This window comes from Euwallacea fornicatus, chromosome 2 (genome assembly GCF_040115645.1).
Source record: "Euwallacea fornicatus isolate EFF26 chromosome 2, ASM4011564v1, whole genome shotgun sequence".
NCBI classification, from domain to species: Eukaryota; Metazoa; Arthropoda; class Insecta; order Coleoptera; family Curculionidae; genus Euwallacea; species Euwallacea fornicatus.
In genome coordinates this window covers 3,144,191-3,165,311 of record NC_089542.1, presented here as the reverse complement: position 1 = coordinate 3,165,311, position 21,121 = coordinate 3,144,191, and the positions used below count along the sequence as shown (strand labels likewise).

Genomic DNA, 21,121 nt, shown 5'->3' with positions numbered 1-21,121 from the left:
AATTTGTAATATACTTAATTAATTTTTATATTTAATTTTTGTTGCATCGTAGATATCTTTAATACAAGATGTACTCGGAATGGTGATCGAACTCTTCGATGTTTTTTTTTAAGTTACCAAACAGCGTTGCCAACTTGCTTATCCCGTACAGTAACTATGACAAAATTTGGTGAAATAGTTTTATTTAGAATTATAAATTTTTTTGCCACTATTGATGAACATATGTATATCTATAGATTAGAGTACTTATACCTAATAGGAACGCTTTAATGAGCATAAAAAAATGTTTTAAGTGGAAAAATTATATGTGCGGGGTGAAGCCAATTAACTTTCGTTAAGTTTTCTTTAAGTTGCACATTAATTACTTTAAGTTCAGTTTCTTTAAGTGTTTGTATAATTACGTGTTAAGTGCGAGTTTCCACTTTTCTTAGGAATATTTAAATAACTTTAAATCGTCTTGAGCAACTAGGTAAAAGTTGTCATAAACAGTTCTAAAATTATCGACAAAATGCCATGCTTACCCCAAAAAGTTGAACTTTCACCTCACTTTCAAAATTCTCCGAAGAACGCTGCAGACGCCGCGCCGGAGAAGCAACAAGTTAAACTCACGAACTCCCAATATCCCAACTCGCTCCTACATATTTCCTGGAACAGACAACACTGTTCGCAATGATCGTCTTCGGCTTTCATTTATCCAGTGCCAGTATTTCACATTGCCATAGAAAACTTCTGCGCATGTGCTATGATTAAATACCAAATATATACAGGATGTTTCCTAACTCCGTGTAGAAAATTTAGGGGCATTAAAGATACATTTCTTGTACAAAATGTCTAATAAACAAATGTCTGGAAATGTTTCGTTTTCACAATACAGGGTGTTAAATTAACCAAAAAGAAAACATTTTCTGTCAATATTTACAATATGGTTGAAATAGGATTTTTTATTGATATAAAAAATAATATAAATATCATTTTTTATTAACGTTTAAAATGGTAGCTCAAGTGGCAGGACTCAAGCTTTTATTATAAGTAATGATGGTAATTTTCAACAGTTTTTATAGTATTCAATGAAATTATTTTTATTAATTGATTTTGAAATACCTAAATCATGCACTGATCAATTATTAATAAAACATTCCTGTGATTTTTTTTGGTTCTGTATCGAACAAAGAAAATAAAAGCCGTTCATTACTAACGGCAAATGAAGAGTCGCACATTTCGCTTGTAAATAGAATAAAGATATCACAAGCGTACGCTACTGTTGCATGGAAACATCTGAGCACATGTAAATATAGGGTTTTTTATTACACATTCGCATGCTAAAATTCCAAAATGCAATTTCAGCCATATTGGGAACATTTAAGAAAACCTTTTTTTCCAGTGTATTTTGACGCTCTGTATTTTGAAAAGTAAGCACTTGCGGAAATTTGCTTATTCGACATTTCCCACTTGAAATGCATCCAGAATCACGCTCTTAAAGCTTCTACACGTAGTTAGGAAACACTCTGTATATACAGAGTGTCCCGTATCTTTTTTCGTAATTTTGCTTCTCTACTTGGAGTGGTGTAACAGTGATAGTACGAAATATCAAGTGATATTAGGTTTTGCTGATTTTTAAAAAAGTGTAAATATCTCAAAATCCATGATATTTTCATTAATGCTATTTTTTCATTTTCTGACTTCTTAAGGATGGACCTTTCATCAGAAGTATTGTCAAAGATTTACGGGACACCTTGTATAAGCGTTTTTAATAAAAACTTGTATAGAATAAAATTGATTTTTTTTTTCATTACACAGGGCGGAGTAAATATACTTTTTGCGTGTAGGAAACACCTATTTGCTGCTTCACAGTTGTGTTCGATTTCACGCGTTCAACAGGGTAGGCCTGGAATGTATTCCGAGATATCAAGACTTGACTTCATTAGGACCTCGGTTCAAAATTAAATTTTCAAGACACCTGTTGGTCATGTGTCAAGCGCATGTACCGTAATTGGTCAGAGGCATGTGGTAAAGACCGCATCAAACCAATCACAACGCGCACAGCACCCTCACTCGTTCATAGTCTTTGCGGTTTCGTTCAACTTTTGGTAAGATTTACGGCGAAGTGTACACCTAAAGGTGTCATTCGCTATGAAGTGATTTTTAAGCTCCTGGTAGTGATTCCAAGAATTTAAAAAAGAATACATTTATTATATTAAATCTGAAGAGTTTGGGAGCTCCAAAACGGAGCAACCAAATATCTAAAATCTGGTCATAAATGAAGGTCTCTATACATACATCAAATACTGGTGATAATCAGTGCTAGTTACTGCTGGACATACTTCCCACTATACTGCTTAATTAAGTATTTAGAGAGGAGTATATTTCAGAGGAAAACTGTGTAGGTAGTTAATAGAATTAGCTGTGGCCAGGCATAATTAAGCGTATCTACACAGTGTTTCGTGTGTCATTAATGGATATTTCTTTTAGCGATGGGTTAGATAAAGGGGTTAAATATGAGAGTTGTAGAAAGAAGTGCCGCACATATTTTCAAACTTGGAATATATACAGGGTGTCTCAAAAGAGGTTGAAATTTCTAACGGTACGTTTGATTTTTATTTAATTATTAGCAATATGGAATATTCAGCTGGAACAGTAAATTTTTCCATTTTTGGAATCATCTCAATACTTTAAGCACATTTTGAGCACCACACCATATTCTCCGTTTCAAGCGTTTTTGAAATAATAGCTTGAAATTATTTGCATTTTCGAGTTTCGTAACCTTTGAACGGCTTGCCTCATGTCGCATTCCTTTTCACATTACTTTATTGCGATCTCAATGTTACCGGTCGCAATTTGGCAAATTCCATAATATCCACGTTGACATTGTGTAGGTTCGGAAAATTAAGAATATCAAAATATATAATATTAGAATGATATAGGTATATTGACTTGTAGGTTACAAATTAAACTTCATCATCCTGGAGCTCATTAGAATTTTCTTGATTGACTTGGCCCTGTGGATGCTCTTGGGGTGCTAGAAAATCATGTTCCTCGCTTGAGACTTTTGGATCATCTGGTATTTTGTCGTTGTTGATATTGGACGTTATGTTCGCCTTAAGGATCTCGACAAGATTGGAGGCCTAATGCAAGTTATTGTATTTTATTTTCCTTATTAACTATAAAATGCAGGTAGCGATGTTACAAATAAAAAAATATATATTATTAGGAATGTATGGTAACTGAGCTCACCGAATGGGCGTAGCACAAAGACCTTTTGCTTCAAGAGAATTATCAATAAATCGAAATAATACATAAGAACCCTTTACTAAGGCAATTATTATGAACAGTTTGCTCTTTCTACATGCAATCCTCAGTTATTTAGAACTGAAAGATTATTAAAATAAAAGTATCAAAATTTCGCTCACGGCCGTTTTTGGGGTAATTAATATCGGCCCCCATCAGCTAGCTGGAAACAGAACTAATTTTGTGTATTTTTTGCGCTAAATTAGAAATATCCAGGGGTGGTCTAAGATCGAAGCTGTCCCAATCTACATTTTCAAGATTTTTCTGCAACGTTGTACTATAAAAAAAGCTTGGGGTAGTTATTTTTAAAATGAACATTATATAGAACTTTTACTACGGAATATAAGCAGTTAATCAATTCCGACAAGTCCACTCCACTCGGCACAATTCGCTAAGAAAAGAAATCCCATTCGAACTAATTCATAACAGAGCATACAGAGTGTCAATAATTTGGGCTATCTTGCACAAATGTTTTTGTTTAAAGAGTTACAAAGTCCGAATTATTCTTTTCAAATTGGTTTCAAAAGTTAACAAACCTGTTTATAACTAAATTTGACAAAAAAAGTAATCTATTGACATCATAATCGTATCGCTTTTCTTTTTTAAGTCAATTTGGGGGTATACATTCGGGTAGTAGCTGATGAGAAGTGTCTGACGATAATCTCAAACTTCGAAAAACTGACGAAATTGAGACGCGGATAAAAGTCCCTGAATAAATATGATAAGGCATTTAAGGCATCTTCAATAACAAAGGTTGCAATACGTAATTTCATATCCGGAGAGAATTTGCAAGCAATCATAATTATAAAGAAAAAGTTGCCGTTATCTTTGAAAGCGGACTAATGGAAAACGTGGAAGAGAGGGATTCAAAGAGATTTACCATATCTCTATTTGTTCGTTTAGTTTGTTTTGTTTGATGTTTTATTATACTCACATAAAATGCTTCTTTACATAATAAAACATTTTTTAGTACCATGAAGTGACTCTCCTACAGTTCTAGGACTCTAATAAATCATCAAGTACGTACTACGTACAAACAGGAAATTATAGGACATAATCCATACTATTGACAATTGAGTAATTGTTACTTAGGATTAACTCATTGTTTGAATTTTTTTAAATCGCGAACGGGTAAAACCTGGAGGATGAAGTAACACTGATGTACTACAAAATAATGAAAACGATACCATATAAAGAGCTTCATTTTCGGTAATTACTCTGTTCGTGCTGCAAGAGCTTTTTTTAATTTCTTTGGGTAATTAGACCCGTTTTTTATTTATTGTTCCAGAGCAAAGTTTTGGGGATAGTTAATTATGTTATAATCGCTCATTCAATTTGACGCTAACTTCTAACGTCAGGATCGAAATAATGGGATACTGAGTACAGCAGAGACAACCTTTTATTACTAATTGCAATGAGTCTATATTAGAATTTAGTTATTAATAGAAAATTGAGAACTAAAAGATAACACGTGCGTTTTTGTTGGTTTGTTTAAGTTATTGTGATTCATTGCTAATTTTAAAACAATACTGACACTAAATCGTTCCAAAGACAAAAAAAAATCAACTGCGAACTATCCAAACAACTCATATTTAAATCCTTTTCCAAGATTTGTTTGTTGTCAAGTCCCGCTTTAAAATTATGATTCATGAATTATGACTCGTGAAACCTGACGTACCTCTTGTGAAATGGTGTGTCCGTCTTCGCAAAGTTTCATAAATTTATTAATGTATTCTTCGTACTCTGCTTGAGCACCTGCCAAATGAAGTAGTAAAGCCGTATTGGCCGTGAAGGTGGCATCTGTAGGTACTAAACTATGTGCCTGTTTTGTTGCTCTTAAAGCATTTTCGGTATCCTTTAGCTCAAAAAGTGTGTCTAAAAGAAAAAAAAATCGATGTTGCAAAAGAGCTGAAGGTGTAAAAGAGGAAGAAGTGAGATAAAAGTTTATGAAAGTTTTCTTGTATCTTAAGTTGGAACTAATTATTTTTTTCGAGCTAATAAAAAAATACTATAATGTGAATGTGTTTGAAAAGACACTTTCTTTACTGTAGCTTTTAAAAATTCATTTTTAATCATCTTTAGTGATGATTAAACAAATTATCTACCTAAAATTCTTAGCAAGGTCCAAAATTCTTATTTTGCCTTCAATTTAGAACACGCCTTAAACATTGCGATAAAAAAATAGTTTATTAGTGACCGAGACTTTAGAGAGTTTTCACTTATGGTTTCGGTTTTAGTTCCGGTCGCGCATATCAAGATCGAAACCGAGACAATGGAAAAACTGGCCCTTGAAAAAGAACCTATTTAGCCTTGGCTTAGCTTTATTCTACTCCATGCTAGATAATTTAATTTAAAGAGAGGATTATCGTCAATAACTGAGTCAGAGTTATCAGTATCATCCATACCAAATCTTATTTCTTCAAATTGTTGATTCTGTGATATCAGGAAGGGCTCGTAGTTTGCGACATTCTGGTTGGTCTTTCATTTTTTATAGTGTATTTCTCTACAAGTTGTCCCTCAACTACGTGGCCAAACTTCGGAAGGTGGTTATACACATAAATGGTTGTAGATGTTTTGTTTGAAGTGTAAAATGGCCGGTGATGGGGAATCTTCTGGAGCAGAAGAGATTTTAAAATTTAATAAAAATAAGGAAATAAAAAAGTTTTAGATTCAGGTCTCTGAAAAGTCAGCAAGCTATAAATAAGACGAACTGACAACGGTTGTTTAGATAAGAAATTTAAGCGAGTCTTTAACGATATTATTAGAATTTTTCTAATAGCAATGCGAAGGAAAATATAGGGGTATTTAGATTACAAAACACCAGCCTTCCAACGTCGAAAAATGAAATTTCCTCAAAGTTGGCCGAATTTCACGAAGTTTTCTACTTTACATTTTTGATAGCATTAGAAGCATAAAACCACCTTTTGAAGTTTAGCTAGACAGTTCAGGGACACTCTGTATAAATGTCTTTGTAGCGCAACGGCCATGTTTCCGTAGTTATTTTGCCCCCTGATTTCCTTTACCTTCTACGTGCTCGACATGTTTACGATGATCTTTCTTATAGACTTTTTAAAATTTTAATTCACCTAAAGGTCAGTGGCATTCCTGGATTTTGCCATTCGATACATTAACTTAATTCGTGTTATTTTCAGCTGGATCTCCAAATTGTTTGGATTTTTTTTATCCAGTATAGATTTTATATTGCTTCAAGTGACGGCAAAGAGGATGATTCCATACAGCTAAATGGGGCCTTCAAAGCAGGACCCTGTCCAGTTCCAAGGAGGATCTGTTGGTTTTAGTTATTTCGTAATAATTTTCTTCTCAGAAGCACGTTAGGAGATTGGATAAATGAATATTTTGGTTAGAAAAAATATAAATGATCGTGTCGCGGGTAAATAATATTTAGGCATTTTCATGAATGAAAATCTTCTTGCCAGATGATCATAATATTTCTGAAAAACTGTCAATTGGGGAGTTGTCAAAACAAGACTTAAAAGATAGAGATAAGAAATGAAAATAATAATTATCTACCAGACAAGTTAAACGAGTCCTTACTCACTCGAAACTTTTCCTCTTGACTTCCTGACGCAATCTTTCGTGCATCTTAATCTCTCTAAGTCCAACACATTAAACTAACCACTGCAATAAGCCAATTTGGTTTACGTTGCGCCATGAGACAGCGGCTAATTAATTTTAACAAAAGTGATTATGTTGAAGACTCCACTATGAAGCTTTGACTGAAATTCTCTCTGAACAGCCCTTCAGTTAATCCCTTTGCAATTAGTTCTATTAGTTTTATAACTCGGCAGAGTTGCTTAAAAATTTATTGCAGAAAAATCGATATTCATAGTTTCTGTTGTTGGCTTTTCTTCGCTTTTTCATCTCTTAGAAAACTTTGTACTTACGGCCTAAAAGGGCGAAACACTCCCCTAAATCTGGACGAAGATTAACTGCGGCACAAGCAAAGTTAAATCCAGAAGCTGGTTGGCCGGTGGCCAAATGAACTAAGCCTAAGTTGTAAAGAAGTTTCCAGTTCAATGGGGCCAACCATAAACCCCGCTTCAAGCAGCTAACTGCCTGAAAATTACGAGATTAAATTGGTTATTCTCAGCATCAATCTTCGTCTTTAGTGTCTCAGTGTTTATTGCAGAAGTTATTAATATTTGACCTATATTATACGAAAACAATACAAACTTCGAATTGAGTCGAGGTTGTAAAAACAATTGTTTTATTAGGTGGATATGTCTTTTTACTTTTTATCATCTGGGAAAGTTGGTTAATAATTGGGGAAGTTTTGTAACAGAGATTTATGGAATTATTTTGAGAAGAATTATAATTTTCCAGATAATTGCCCTTGGTGTCCGCTGATCTCCGTTCCACACATATGAAAGTTGAATTATTATGAATAATTCGAATTTTTTTGTATTTCATCTTACTATTAAGAAAACCTTTCCTTTGACGACAACCGCCTTCATAAAGGTCTAGGTGTTAGTCGAAGCTACGTAAAGTGTAATTAATGTTATTTCGCTCTGATATTTGTGTAGGTAGGTTGTATGAGAATATGTCATCTTACCGCAATGTATTTCTGTTTCGCATAGAAACACATCCCTATGTTATTCCACAAAGCTACGGATTCAGGTTCATACAGCACAGCAATTTTATATTTACTGAGAGCGACATCATATTCGTCGTGTTTCTAGGAAAGATGAATGGTAACAGTATATGACAGAAAATTCCACAAAGACTCATCAATGGCAAACACAATTTTATTAGTTTAAAGGTCACCTTTTTCCGATTCATGAACATCGATATTGTTAATTTCAACTATATTCTTATGGATAAGAGCTCATGTTTCACCCATCATTAAAATTGATAATAATTAATTCAATTTCCTCATTATAATATGAAAATTGATCGACTCAGTGAGGGACGCTTTATCACAGAGGCGAATTCCCTACAGGAATCGGGAATTAACCGTCGCTTAGAGCTGTTTACCTCATGGAGCATAGACATTGTTTAGGTTATCCTGCGTTCCACTTGATTCTATATAGCATGTCTCTCAATGGATGGCAAAAAATTAAATGGGCGAATCACGAGCCTATTTTAAGATAATAACTTTATATAAAGGCAGGTCCCAAATTGCTTCCATTTTGATTTACAGGGTGTTGAAGTTCAATTTTTTTAAACTTCGTTTAATCTCTTATGCTTTTATTAACTTTTTTGTTTCTTCAGTTTTTTTTATCAAGAATAATAGTTTAAGAGATATTTGCAAAAATTTAAATTACTGATTTTATAAGCAAAGTAATTGCTAAAAATATCCTCCTCCTACTAAATACAAGATTCTACCTTTTTTCTCATGGACTGCCGTAGTCTATAAAAAAATTCAGGTGTATTTCTAATAGTTTGACAAGTATTTATAGTTTGACTTCTTAACTATTCTTCAGTGTTCACTGGTATAGAACATACTAAAGTTTTTAAATGTTTCCACGCAAAAAAATCTAAACTGTTTAGATCAGGAGATCGAAGACATTTATTACACGTTTTATTACACATCCTAAGGTCAATCTGGGCGAACATGGTTGTATATTTTTCCAAATATTTCTTAAACTATCCTAATAAAAAAAGTAAAAAGACAAAAAAGTTCATAAAAGATATAAGGGATTAAATGAAGTTAATGAATAAAGTCTAAAAATGTCATAAAAAAAACATGATTTAAAATATGAAGAACGACGACAGAAAAACTAAAACTCCCTGTTGAGCATTTTAAACAATGGTTATTTCAGTTTGTTCGTAATGATAAAATTATTGTTATTACCAATTTTGATTAATTGTATTTACAAATAATAGAGAAATTAATGAAAATCGAAAAAAAAAATTCAACACCCTATAAGTCAAAATGGAAGCATTTTAGGACATGCTTTTATTTGAAGTTTTTATCTTAAAATAAGTCCGTGATTCACCCATTTTATTTTTTATCATCCATTAAAAAACACCCTGTAGCATAAATTTAGTATTTATATTAACACAATGTTTCCATTATGGCGTGTTTTCACAATCGAGCGTCTGCTGTGTGGCACCAAACATTTACTTAAATTAAATCATCGGAGGACTGACACATAATATCCTGGTTACCATCGATATTAATCGGTGATATCATAATTAATCTGACCAAAAACCTAACAGTTCACAGATTATCAGTACAATTTCATTGGTTCATGCGATTCTTCAACAAAACCTTGAGTTCGTTACAATCCTTCAACAGCAATGTCCGACCCTTAACCCTTAAATCACTTACATGCGTTATGTATCCTATTCCCAAAAGTGCCTTAGCACACGTTTGATCCAGAGCCAGAGCCTGGCTAAGACGCTCGAAAGCATACTGCGACTGTCCGATCTTTAAATATAGCAATCCCGATTCTGTTAATAACGTAACGCTGTCTGGACATGCCCTGAAAGTGATATTTAATTTTACTGGGAAACCTAAAAACTTTGGTCATATTAACTAACTCAACTCCAGTATTTGCCACGACAATAGCAGCAGGAAAATCGCGAACAGAAATTAAAATCTTCATTAACAAAGCATAAGATTCCTCTTGTTTTCCAGCTTTAGCGCTTTTGTGGGCGTATTCGACAGACTTCTCGGAATTTCCCAGCTTCATATACGTCCGTGCTGGAATAAAATGTCAGTCGTTTCTTGCAAAGTTATGACGAGTTTTTGGAGAATTGTTAAGTGTTGCGATATTTTTCTCCACGACTCCTTTTTCTTACTTAAAGTGGAAAAAGTTGTACTCGAACTTTCCTGAAGGAAAATAACAAATGGGGCTACGGACGCTACTTACCTGTGTAATAATACAGTTGCCAATCTGGGTTTTTCGAGAGTTGTTCTGCCTCTAAAAATGCATTGAGTGCCAGATGAAATCTTCCCATTTCAAACCTGTTGAAAAAGTAATAAACATTATAGGGCTCATTAAGTCACTAAGAAACTGGAACTAGAATATCCTTCATCTAGTGTTCCCAATTTTGAAAAGTACTCGTCACTCAGACACATGCAGTGACTGGTAGAAATTACGCACCATATAGGATTTTTTTAATTTGAATTTATCAGAAAATTGTATTTTTGGTAAAAGTTTGTGCATTCCTGCAAATTCAAAACGCAGTATGTAAAATTTGTATATATGGGGGAGATTCGAAAATTATGAAAATAGCTCAGGAATAAAGTACCGTTTTTTTTTTTCGAGGAAACATGTATTATGCAAAGTTTTTGAGAATAAAAACATAAATCTAACAATATAGTCTCAATTTTTTATTCCATAAAATCTCTTTTAGGAATTTTTCGTGATTTGTCACCGATAGAAAACAAAACAAATTTATTTAATATGCCAATTTTGTTTCAGAGAGAATTAAAAAATATAAATAATACTATTTGTACGGCGCAAATTATGAACAATTCCAAAAAAGTGTTCTATGAAATAAAAACTTAAAACTTCATTGTTGGGATTATCTTTTCATTCTAAATGACTTTTCATAATACATGTTTCTTCTAAAACTAAAAATAAAGGTACTTTAGTCATGACATATTTTCATAATTTTCGAATCTCCCTCATATGAAATGAGAAATACAAATTTTTGTAAACTGCGTTTTGAGTTTGCAGGAATGCTCAAACTTCTACCAAGAATAAAATTTGTTGATAAATTCAAATTTAAAAAAGTTCCATATGGTGCATACTTTCTCCCGATCATTGTATATATATATAGAATTCTCATATGTTCTGATGGTAACTTCACAGAAATAATGAAAACATAATTACTTACAAGCATTTGGCTACTTCTCTGAGTATCAAAATATTTTGCTGATTTAATTTCAGGCATTTCTGAAATGTATCTAGGGCTAATTGAACATTTCCTTCTTGTTTTAGTAAGATACCCTGCAAAAATCGCAGCTAATAGAAGAAAATTTACATTTTACAGGAAGTTTTGGAAATTAAAGCATTATTTTGATCAGGTTAGAAATACTAAAAATGAACTATTTCAGTGAGGCAAAAATCGAAAAATCCCGCCTTTACTTAATCCTATTGTATATCTGAAGGCCCAAAAAATGTTAAACTTATATTCAAAAAATTCAAGACAGTATTGTGCTAAACAGTATCTTTAATATAACTGGATTTGTAAAGGATACTAAATTAGAGATTTGCTAGCCGTGTTTGTTAAACACGCAAATAAAATTTAATTGCGTTGCAAAATGACTTTAAGTAGAATACAAAACGACAAAACAATTGCATAATTACAGGACATCCTCATGAAAATAACGGGTTGAAAATCTTAATCCACTGTGTTTTCTTAGCTATCTTGAACTAATTGAGAAGCTGTGGAAATTCTTAGGAAATTAAGGAATTTCTGGAGTTGCAAGCGAAATTCGGTTACCATATCTCAATACAAAGTCCGGTCTTAAGGAGGATAATTTTACTTAGTTATATTTTCTAAGGTGATACAGTAATTTAGACTATTTAACAAATAATCTGTCGCTTAGGTTTTAAGATATTTCAGATTATGAGATTTAATTAATTATCATCAGCAAATAATTAGAATATTTCCCCCACCTTCCAGGAATATAATCTCTGATTTATAATCAATACTTGAACGGGAATCCATTCCCCTTAGGGCGAATGGATTAAAGTTTTGTCCACTTCATTCATGGGACAATTTCTATGAGAACGTTGGAAAAAATACAGAGTATTAGTCGATTTCCTTGTTTCCGTGGATTGTCATCCAGGTAAAACTATATGGGCTTTAGTGGGAGAAGAAACGCTTGATGCAAAAGTCAGCTGAAAGTTCGGGTTTTAACAAGATTACCTGTTTGTAATAAACATACTCATTTTTTCCTTGGCTTCTAGCAATTTCATTCTTAATTAAATCCTTGCATGAATTAATTTCACCTCGCACGTGCTGTAAGTGAATTAACCAATTTAGCTTTTCCATCGCTGCTGGCTCTAAGTTCTCAGCAGCATCTTTTATAGACGTTTTTCCTAAAATTAGATGCGTAATAAAGAAGCTAATCCCAAATTATTGCAATTTAACGTTACAAAGCTTCAACTCGTTACGAGGCGTAGGTGGTTCTTAAGAGCTGCACGTAACCCTTTATGGGGCTTAAAGTGATCCAGAACCATGATTAATAAATGAATATCTACTTACCTAAATGAGAAGTATGCTGGATGTACTCTTTACCATTCTGAAGCATTTTTGTTTTTTATTTTAGAGATATTACATTGAATTTTCCTCCAACATATTGACTTAATTCGGGCAATATTAGCTGGTTATTTATACTGTTTGTATTATAAGGTTGCCAGAAGCAACTGGGCTAAGTAGGTAAAATCGGTATTCATCCATCCACTTTCTAATGGTTTCAAACATGATATATTTTGTTTTCTTTACTCATATAGTAAATACAAATAAATAAAAATATAGATAAAAATGCATATTCAATTTTGGAAAATTAATTTTATTTATATACATATAATGAGACAAATGGCTACTAAGCATGTATTTCGATTTGATTTTGTGTTAAATCGATATTGTAATCACATGTTTCTGTTGAAGAAAATAATATAAAAAACTTCTATGCCATTTGCGAAACGATTTCGATTCAATTATCTCTTTTAATTTGGACGACGGATATACATAAAGGACCAAAAGTGCGACATAAATCCATAAAAAATTGATAAAAATAATTTTTCATAAAAATGCTGGAACACGTCAAATATTGTTTTTAGTTATGCATTTTTTAATGTGACAAGCATGCATACAAGGTTACCCACATAGTAGATAAATGTATTTGGTATTTTCTACTTATGGAACCCTATGTATATTATGTCATTTTTGACTTCTTTGAGAAATTCCGAACATATTTTATATAACATATCCATGTCTAAATTCAAGATTTATTGAAATATTTGCGCAATATGGCAATTAGAGTGGCCCGCTAGATCGCCTGATCTCACCCCTACAGACTTTTTTTGTGTGAGCTTATGTGAAACATTATGTATGTCTATTTAAATAAGCTCAACAATACAGAACAGTTAAAAAAAATTAATCGAAAAGCTCAACAAATATCTCCTCAAATGATCGGAAAAATTCTTGAGGAATTTGATTTGCGGTTTGCCCATTGTCACGAAGTCAACGCGGCACAGTTCGAGCAAGTAATATATTAAATTATAGAGGTTTATGTTGTTAATTTTTAAGTATTAATAGTCCTATCATAATTTCTATTTTATGATTTTTTTCAGAGCTTGTTGAACTTGACGTGTTCTACCATTTTCATGAAAAATATTTCCTTCATATTTAACGAATTTTTGCGCGAATTTTTGTCCTTTCTGTATAGACAACGCACACCAGCAATAAAACTAAATTTCATTTTCTTACGAACTCATTTATTCTTAAATTTAAGTAAAGTGAGAAAACACGTGACCGCCAAAGTATACTTAAATAATTCACTCTTTCCTGCATTCATCCCGATCCGCATTTCCTGGCCAGTTGCAGATGTGACTAACTGTATGGTACACTAATCCTGATTGGCACGTAAATTCTGTTGGTTTCCCATGATCACAGCGGTAATACTAAAAGATAAAAACTATAATGAAATCATTATATTTTATAATTAAATTTTCAGTACTTACACGAATCGATATTTGAGAGTAATCTTTGTCCATACGGACAATTCGTACTCCTCAATAGATAACCACGTACACTAAATATCACCCAACTAAGTACATACGAAAATCAAGGGCAATTGACTTGTAATGCTTTTGGTAAAGAAATCTGCGGGTACTTATTAATTGGCCTTAATTTTTTTGATTCGCTTAACAATGCATTTTTGTCTGTATATGGATTTACCTTTGAGCAATCAGGATGAGGCATAAAGTCCCCTTTGCAGGTCTTGGGATAATCAATTTCATTCGAAGATCCACCTCCTGGTACTGGTTCAGATTCTATCGTGGTAGTCGCTGTGGTTGTTTTAGGCTTCACAGTAGTAGTGGGAGGTCTCCTTGAGGGCCTATTTTCTACCCATGGAGTAGAACTTTCCGGAATCCATTGACCTGGTCTTGGAGTTGTTGTAGTTGGTTTTCCAATATCATTTTCAGATGGAGTACTTGGGGGTCTAGCCCATTCCGGCTATAAATAAAATAATTATATCATTATTCCATTGCAATAAGGAGTTGTATTACTCTGGGAGTGGTGGTAATAGTGGGTTCGGGAATATTGTAGGCTTTCATGTTGGCATACAAAAGATGAAGAAGAACGTTCTTTGGACCGCAAGTGCCTCGAAAATCGTCCATGTCGATTGACCAAGTCATGGCCCCTCCATAACCTCTGGATTTAATGAAATCCATCTTGATTTGGATGCTTTCTGGGTCCTCGTAACCCACCCATTGAGTTCCTAAAAGATAAAAATTGTATTAAAACATTTGAAAGTACCAGGCATGTTTAGAAAGAATAGTTGTACTGAGAATAAACCGATACCTTTATATGCATATGGAACCATTCCAGCTTCGTCCCATTTCTTGATCCAACCACCTTCTTTATCATCTACTACTTCACATATCTAAAAACGAGATTTTATATATAGATTTTTTTAAAGAAGACTCTTGTCTTAATTTATTCTGGAAATTTGACGTACCATTGTGATTCTAGAAATTTCTTAGTGGGCATGTATTTCCGAGTAAGATAGTTACTAAAGAAAATGTAGTAAGTTCTTTTATCATACTAAAGAAAGCCGCAAGAAGATTATGGAAAAAGGTGATTGAGAGAAGTGCGAGGCGATTTTAGAACATTCTGGAAGCTTCGAACGGTTCTCGATAACACTTGGTCAAAAATAGTTGATACGGGAACAACTGTAATGTATACGACTCGAGTACAATTTTACACATAACAATAATTCAATATTTTATTTGTCTCTAATGGTCTGATTATTGCTGATTAGTAATAATTCTTCTCTTATTTCTCCTCATTTCTACTTAATCCCTCTTTCGCATTAGCCAAGGTTTTAAAAGAATTGAAATAAATCTTTTATCCTTAGCCATCATTACTTAAGCAAGTTTCGTAAGTTTCTTTTTTCATCTTTTTATGGGATGGAAAATTTCTCTTGTGTTAATAAAAATTCAAAATTTATTAGTTTTCTTGCATCACTACTGAGACAAGATACAAACCGTTAATATTAGACTATCTGAAACTCAGACATTCCCTCAAGACTAGCGTCAACATGTCCTTTGATCTTTCTGTGTATGATATAGATTATTATTGTAGGGAATTTCGTATACTCTAGGGCTATCCTGCTTTCAATTTCACGGTTCCAAAACCGAATTGCATTCAGACTAAATATCAAATAAATGTAATAAGAGTTGTAATTTTACACTTACCTCATAATAAGCCAACATTCCAGTAGCGTTCGTGTAGGGTCCGGGCTCTCCACCTCCTGCTTCTTTATTGATGTACGTTCCCAGATTATAGTTATTGTTTCCTTGACTTAAGGTGAAACTTCTACCATAGAAAGGAACACCCACTATGAGTTTCTTGGGGGAGCACCCGTATTTTACCCAAAGGAGAAGACCATCGTTCTAAAATTTTTTGATAAAATTATTATATAACTTTCAGATTAAAAAATGCAAATACAAACCACATTAAGTTTTTCATAAGCCCATTGATCGTGGGGTCTTTTGTATAAAGCACTATGAGTATCTGCAAATCCGGCCCAATTTCCTCTTAAATCGTAAGTCATGACGTGAATTGCGTCAAGGGTACTGAAACATAATTTTATAATACATGTATATATCTATGTATATTACTATAGTGGTGTACGGAGAATTTAAAATATTATAGTAAAGTATGTACTGACCTCTTTGAATTATGTCTAATTCTTCCGTGATTTATATATAAATATTGATGAAGAATTAAGTTCATGCAAAGAAAATATTTGTTCGTATTTGAAAAAGAAACTTTGCTACATCACAATTAGACATGTTTTAGTTTGAACCCTCTTTGATGCCCTTTTAATTGAAATAATAAATGATCCTTTGGTGGATCCTTATTATCTTTCAATTAAATTTTACTTTGTAATTATGATTTTGTCACTAACAGGAATTCGGATTAAAGGATTTTTCTTTAAATTATATCCTAAGCGCTTTTTACTCGCATAATTCTGGAACGTGATATCCCTCATCCAATCGAAATTTGGCCACAGGTACTGCCATAGTGATTTCCCAGCCTTTCCCTTCTTTATCGAATGCTCGTCTCAATTCTTGCACGAAATAGAGGAATACGTCTTTGTCAGAGAATTTTCCACCTCGATCCGCTGCTCCGGGATATTCCCAGTCCAAGTCGAACCCATCAAATCCATATTCTATCATAAAATCTGCGGAGAAAAGTTCATAAAAATATGAAATTATTAAAATTGAGAGATTTAAGGTCTTTTCAATAACTTACCGACGACGCTTTTTATGAAAGAATCTCTTCTTTGCTTTTGAGCGACCATGGCAGAATATTTTTCTCCTCCTTCCGCCCATCCTCCCACTGCCACTTGAAACTTAACATTTGGGTGGGTCTTCTTCAGATCAGTGAAATTTCTAAATCCCCTGTCATCAATATCGAACTGAGAAATGAAGAACGGAAATTACTGAATGGTTGATGCATTACAATAAGTAAAACTGATTTTCCCTATATTTATGGTATGCGTTGCAGGAAAAATCTCGTTGTCTAGTACCTACTGACCTCTGGATCAATTAGTAGAATTTGCCAATTTTTGTCATTGACTCCAACGAAGGAATAGATCACGTGAGTACAAAGGTCCACAGGAACATCATTAAGGGAGTAACTTCCTATTCCAGGTCTATAGATTGCCCATGTTCCCCAGTAACAGACCACTCTGGCCGAATCGGCCTCTAAATTAGTTGAAAATATTAAATTGCACAATTGTAGTAAATATTATGATCTAATAATTTCCATCGTATTCACATGTAGTTGGGTCAAAGACCTAGTAATGAAGTTTAACATTGTATTTTACAGGGCGCTCATTAAACATACGGTAAAAATTTAGGGGCTGATTCACTGGACTATTCTAAGAATATTTTGTGCTTTAATGATTTTTGAAAAGCCTTTTTGTTGCGAAGATACACAAGAGAAGAATTTCCATCAATGGCAACATGTAATTATTAAACAGTACATATCAAACTTCTTAATTTAAGAGAACTGTATTGTGTGAAGTACCTAGAATGAAGTAGTCATTCGGTGGCCCACATCGACTAATCCATTTTTTGAGAAATTCGCATTAGTGTATGCACGATGGTGCACCAGCGCATTTCAATGTGGTAACTCATGAATTTTTAACAATAACATATGGAAACCGCTGGATTGATCGACCTCACTTAAGGCCTGCTCGATCTTCCAAATTAAACTCCCTAGATTATTTCCTATGGGGATATCTAAAGTCGTTAGTTTATAATACTCCAGTCGAAAATGTGGAAGATTGAAAAAATCATATCATTGCTGGGTGTAACTCAATAAGAAACAACCTCTGGTGTTTTTGGAAGAGTTTGGAAATCAATGAGGAGAATATTAGATTCTTGCATCCTATCTGGATATAGTAATTTTCAACAGTTCTTGTAGATTGAGAGGCTTTACATGTAATATTTAGTAATAAAGTGTCGCTATTGTTGACAATGTTTTTCGCCCTATATCATCCAAATAGAGAGACTTTTCAAAAATCATCAAAGTGCAAAATATTCTTAGAACAGACCAGGGAATAGCTCCCTGAATTTTTGTCCTATTTTTAATAGACACTCTGTATATGCCAACGACATGACGCATATCTGCGAGAGAAATGGGGCGATAGAGATACTGATACATGGCGACATTCCGTGCAAAAAATTAGACCAACTTCAGTGAAGCACTAAGGGCAAACTTAAAGCAATTAAAACGTGGGCGGTCGCAATATCCTCATCAATCCTCTATGCAACCATGGACCTACAATCTCCATAATGTCGCCAAGGGCGTTACAGATTACCTTGATCGATATATGTACTACTGCGATATTGGAATTTAAGGGCAGACAAGAGAAACTTAATTTTTTTTAAACAGACTTTATTCTCTGTATAATTCTGTACATGTTCCTTTTTTTATGGTTGATCTTTTTTTTTCCTGAGAGAGAGAAGCACTGTTCTAAATATACAATGATTTTCTGATATTGATAGGGTGTGGAAAGTTAATTAATAAGGCAATTAAACTAGAAACAAGAATCAAAAATAAGATTTCGAGAATCTAGCTTCTGAACCACGACTAAGGGTTAAAAAGAGGTATGGCAGAAGGGCTTGTATGGAATAAAAGGAACGAAAAGATCCCCTAAGGTTCAAAAATTATTTCTCGGTCTATTTCTTTTAGGTCGTTGAGGCAGGTTATACCTCTAATTGTGAAGGGATTATTGGAAACTTACCGCAATAGTGAATGAGGGTCAAAGTTAGAATTGCCGCAATTAACTTCATCGTGTCTTAATCTGCATACTGGAAGAAAACGTAATATTTTTTAAAATTAGGCTATTTACAACGTATAAAAATAGAAACATTTATAAACAATGACATTTTAGTAATCAGGAAATACACTTATCGGTGAAATAAGTATCAATGACGAATTTATGTGTTCTAATCCGTGAAGTTGAATAATAATCTACAAAGTACCGTTTACGATTCGATCTGGTTAATCTTAAGATAAGTCGGGTAGACCTTTGGAACAGTCGGAGGCTTTCCAATATTTTCTTTGATACCAATTAAGTATAATAATCAAAATGATTGGTAAAATTTTCATTTTGTAATTTTAGTGCTTATTTTACATTTATTGTACCTACTTCTGCGTAAATGCTTAAAATTACAAATATATAAGTAAAATATTGCGTCTAATAGTGCAGTGCGAAGCTCTGTGAGTAGACCCTTCGAAAGGAGTTTTCGGGCGCTAATTGGCCGTTTTTTGCTCCATATGGGTGTGTGATGCCAACTTCAGAGCAAAGTAGGTCTCATCTATCTTTGATTACCGTCCCACGAATTCGTAGGGGTCCGCAGTGAAAACACAGTGTCGGCGATGTGAGGGTACTGCATCTTTATCACTGTATGAGTACTATAAGTCGAAGAAAAAAACTATATGTTTTCTTAATGGTTTTATGGACTACCACTCGACTTTTTCGTCTGAAACAGGATTCATATTATTCTGCTATATTTTAACAGTACTTAGCTCATATACAGTCTCACATGAATTTCGTTATATGTATAAGTTAAGGCAAGAGCTCTTTGATCAATTAAGCAGATCCAATATGAATAATATTTTTAAATATTTTGCAGAAAAATGGTATATTGAAGCTATAAATTTGCAAATTTTAGTAAATATTTGAAATATTCCTCGTTAACTGGAAATTTTTAACGCGTTGTATTTCATTCCCTCTAATTCTCGGTTATTGCGTCATTTTACATACAGAGAATAAATTTCTCCTTAAGCCAACTCACGTATAATAGACGCCTTATGAGGACGGTATTTGTAAACATACATATTTCATATTTCCTTCAGACTAATCATGCAAGGAATCTCAATTGTTCCATACTTGCTTAACGTAACCATTGTATGAAGTATACAACTGAAGATACTATAAAGCGCTATACTGATTTTATTTGCAATTGGGACAATATAGGGGCTCTCCTTCGAATATTTAGGTTGAAAATTGACACAAGTGGAAAAATCGGTTTTGCAAAACGTTTGGTTGTGGGTTGTTCATTCATATACTCGGGAAAATGCTGAAAATTGGGTACAGTTAAAGACACGATTAAGAGAAAAAAATACTGAAATTTATTCAAAACACAGGACAATCTAATTGATAGTTTAAATTCAAGTAATATTGATTGCAAATCAAATTGTGCATTGTTATTTCGAAAATCATTGATTTCTGATGCCCGCGACCTTTCGCAGAGTACTAAAATAATCATTTATTCACTTACCAGAAATTAAAGAAATCCGAAACAGCAACAGATGAAAAAACTATAACTGTAAAAAATAACACATTGACGGCCAAGTTCTTGGCCTTATGTGAACTTCACTTTAAGACTCTTCATTTATTTATATGCTTGCGGGTAGACATTTTTTTCGTGTCATCGACCAAGGGATTACGAGGTGTCCTCCTGATGCATATGGAATTAAATTCTTGCATTATTAGCCGGTGTGGGCATAGGTATGAGGAGCCTGCATGATATGGGCTTCCGTGAGGAACTATTAATGTATTCATCGCGTATACAAGGTCCATTTAGATTTATTGGTTTTTTGGTGTCGTAGAGTCGTTGATCCAATATGTTAATAAGTTGCAAATTTAGTGCATATTTGTCAACTATGAAAGAAACTTTGGATTTTTTAATGTAATTTTTAATAGTGATGATGTCCAGCTTGTCAGGGCATTTTAGTTTTGCAATCTAGTGCTCGATTTTTGTGAATCGAAAGTCGACAGTCTTAAAAGAGCCGCTACCAAATTGGTTTCATAGACAAGAAAAAATCATATAGAGGGTGTTCCGTTTAAAAAATCATAATTAGAGTTAATTGCAGCTAAATTAGAAGATACAGAGAAACGAGCCCCGTCACTGGACTGATCAGAAAGAAGTCTATAAGAATCTGTTGTTACTTTCTCGACATTCCGTTAAATAAATGAATTTACAGAGGAAGTCAAAAAATTCAGCGTTTATTAATACACGCCCTATTTACAAAACCGAGATGATAAAAAGCTTCCTTTCGCTACCAATTAAGAAAAAAACTAGGCACACCATTACCA

At 33.5% G+C, this 21,121-nt stretch overlaps 3 protein-coding genes across 5 annotated transcripts in view; 1 reads left to right on the top strand and 2 right to left on the bottom strand.

Moving 5' to 3' along the window:
• Nucleotides 1-21,121, top strand: part of Trax (Translin associated factor X) — a 36,221-nt gene that overhangs the window by 11,636 nt on the left and 3,464 nt on the right. The gene's annotated exons all lie outside the window — the stretch shown is intronic.
• Nucleotides 2,903-12,595, bottom strand: LOC136350169 (Bardet-Biedl syndrome 4 protein-like). 2 transcript variants are annotated; one of them, XM_066301679.1, is made up of 10 exons: nt 12,475-12,595; nt 12,136-12,308; nt 11,098-11,225; nt 10,125-10,219; nt 9,793-9,955; nt 9,581-9,734; nt 7,859-7,981; nt 7,191-7,362; nt 4,964-5,160; nt 2,903-3,122 (listed from the first exon to the last, which is right to left on the bottom strand). In XM_066301679.1, exons 1-10 carry the CDS (start codon nt 12,518-12,520, stop codon nt 2,946-2,948), a joined length of 1,428 nt encoding a protein of 475 aa, XP_066157776.1. In that variant the 5' UTR covers nt 12,521-12,595; the 3' UTR covers nt 2,903-2,945. The 2 variants fall into 2 exon arrangements, with proteins under 2 accessions (XP_066157776.1, XP_066157779.1); XM_066301682.1 differs by having other exon boundaries at nt 11,098-11,210.
• On the bottom strand, nt 13,701-20,456 carry Cht5 (Chitinase 5). Its single transcript, XM_066301677.1, has 11 exons — nt 20,304-20,456; nt 18,761-18,827; nt 17,044-17,213; nt 16,759-16,924; nt 16,465-16,687; nt 15,953-16,076; nt 15,696-15,893; nt 14,800-14,881; nt 14,505-14,716; nt 14,173-14,451; nt 13,701-13,895 (listed from the first exon to the last, which is right to left on the bottom strand). Exons 2-11 carry the CDS (start codon nt 18,807-18,809, stop codon nt 13,770-13,772), a joined length of 1,629 nt encoding a protein of 542 aa, XP_066157774.1. The 5' UTR covers nt 18,810-18,827; nt 20,304-20,456; the 3' UTR covers nt 13,701-13,769.

Excerpts from the sequence above, each read along its gene's own strand:
- LOC136350169 (XM_066301679.1), bottom strand. The coding sequence starts at position 12,520 with ATGCTTCAGAATGGTAAAGAGTACATCCAGCATACTTCTCATTTAG. Across the intron at positions 10,220-11,097 it reads AGAGAAGTAGCCAAATGCTT|GTTTGAAATGGGAAGATTTC; the intron begins GTAAGTAATTAT and ends CTTTTTCAACAG. Across the intron at positions 7,363-7,858 it reads CGAAACAGAAATACATTGCG|GCAGTTAGCTGCTTGAAGCG; the intron begins GTAAGATGACAT and ends CGTAATTTTCAG.
- Cht5 (XM_066301677.1), bottom strand. The coding sequence starts at position 18,809 with ATGAAGTTAATTGCGGCAATTCTAACTTTGACCCTCATTCACTATTGC. Across the intron at positions 16,688-16,758 it reads TTTCATAAAAAGCGTCGTCG|ATTTTATGATAGAATATGGA; the intron begins GTAAGTTATTGA and ends TTTTCTCCGCAG. Across the intron at positions 16,077-16,464 it reads CACGTTCCAGAATTATGCGA|TACCCTTGACGCAATTCACG; the intron begins GTAAAAAGCGCT and ends ATTATGTTTCAG.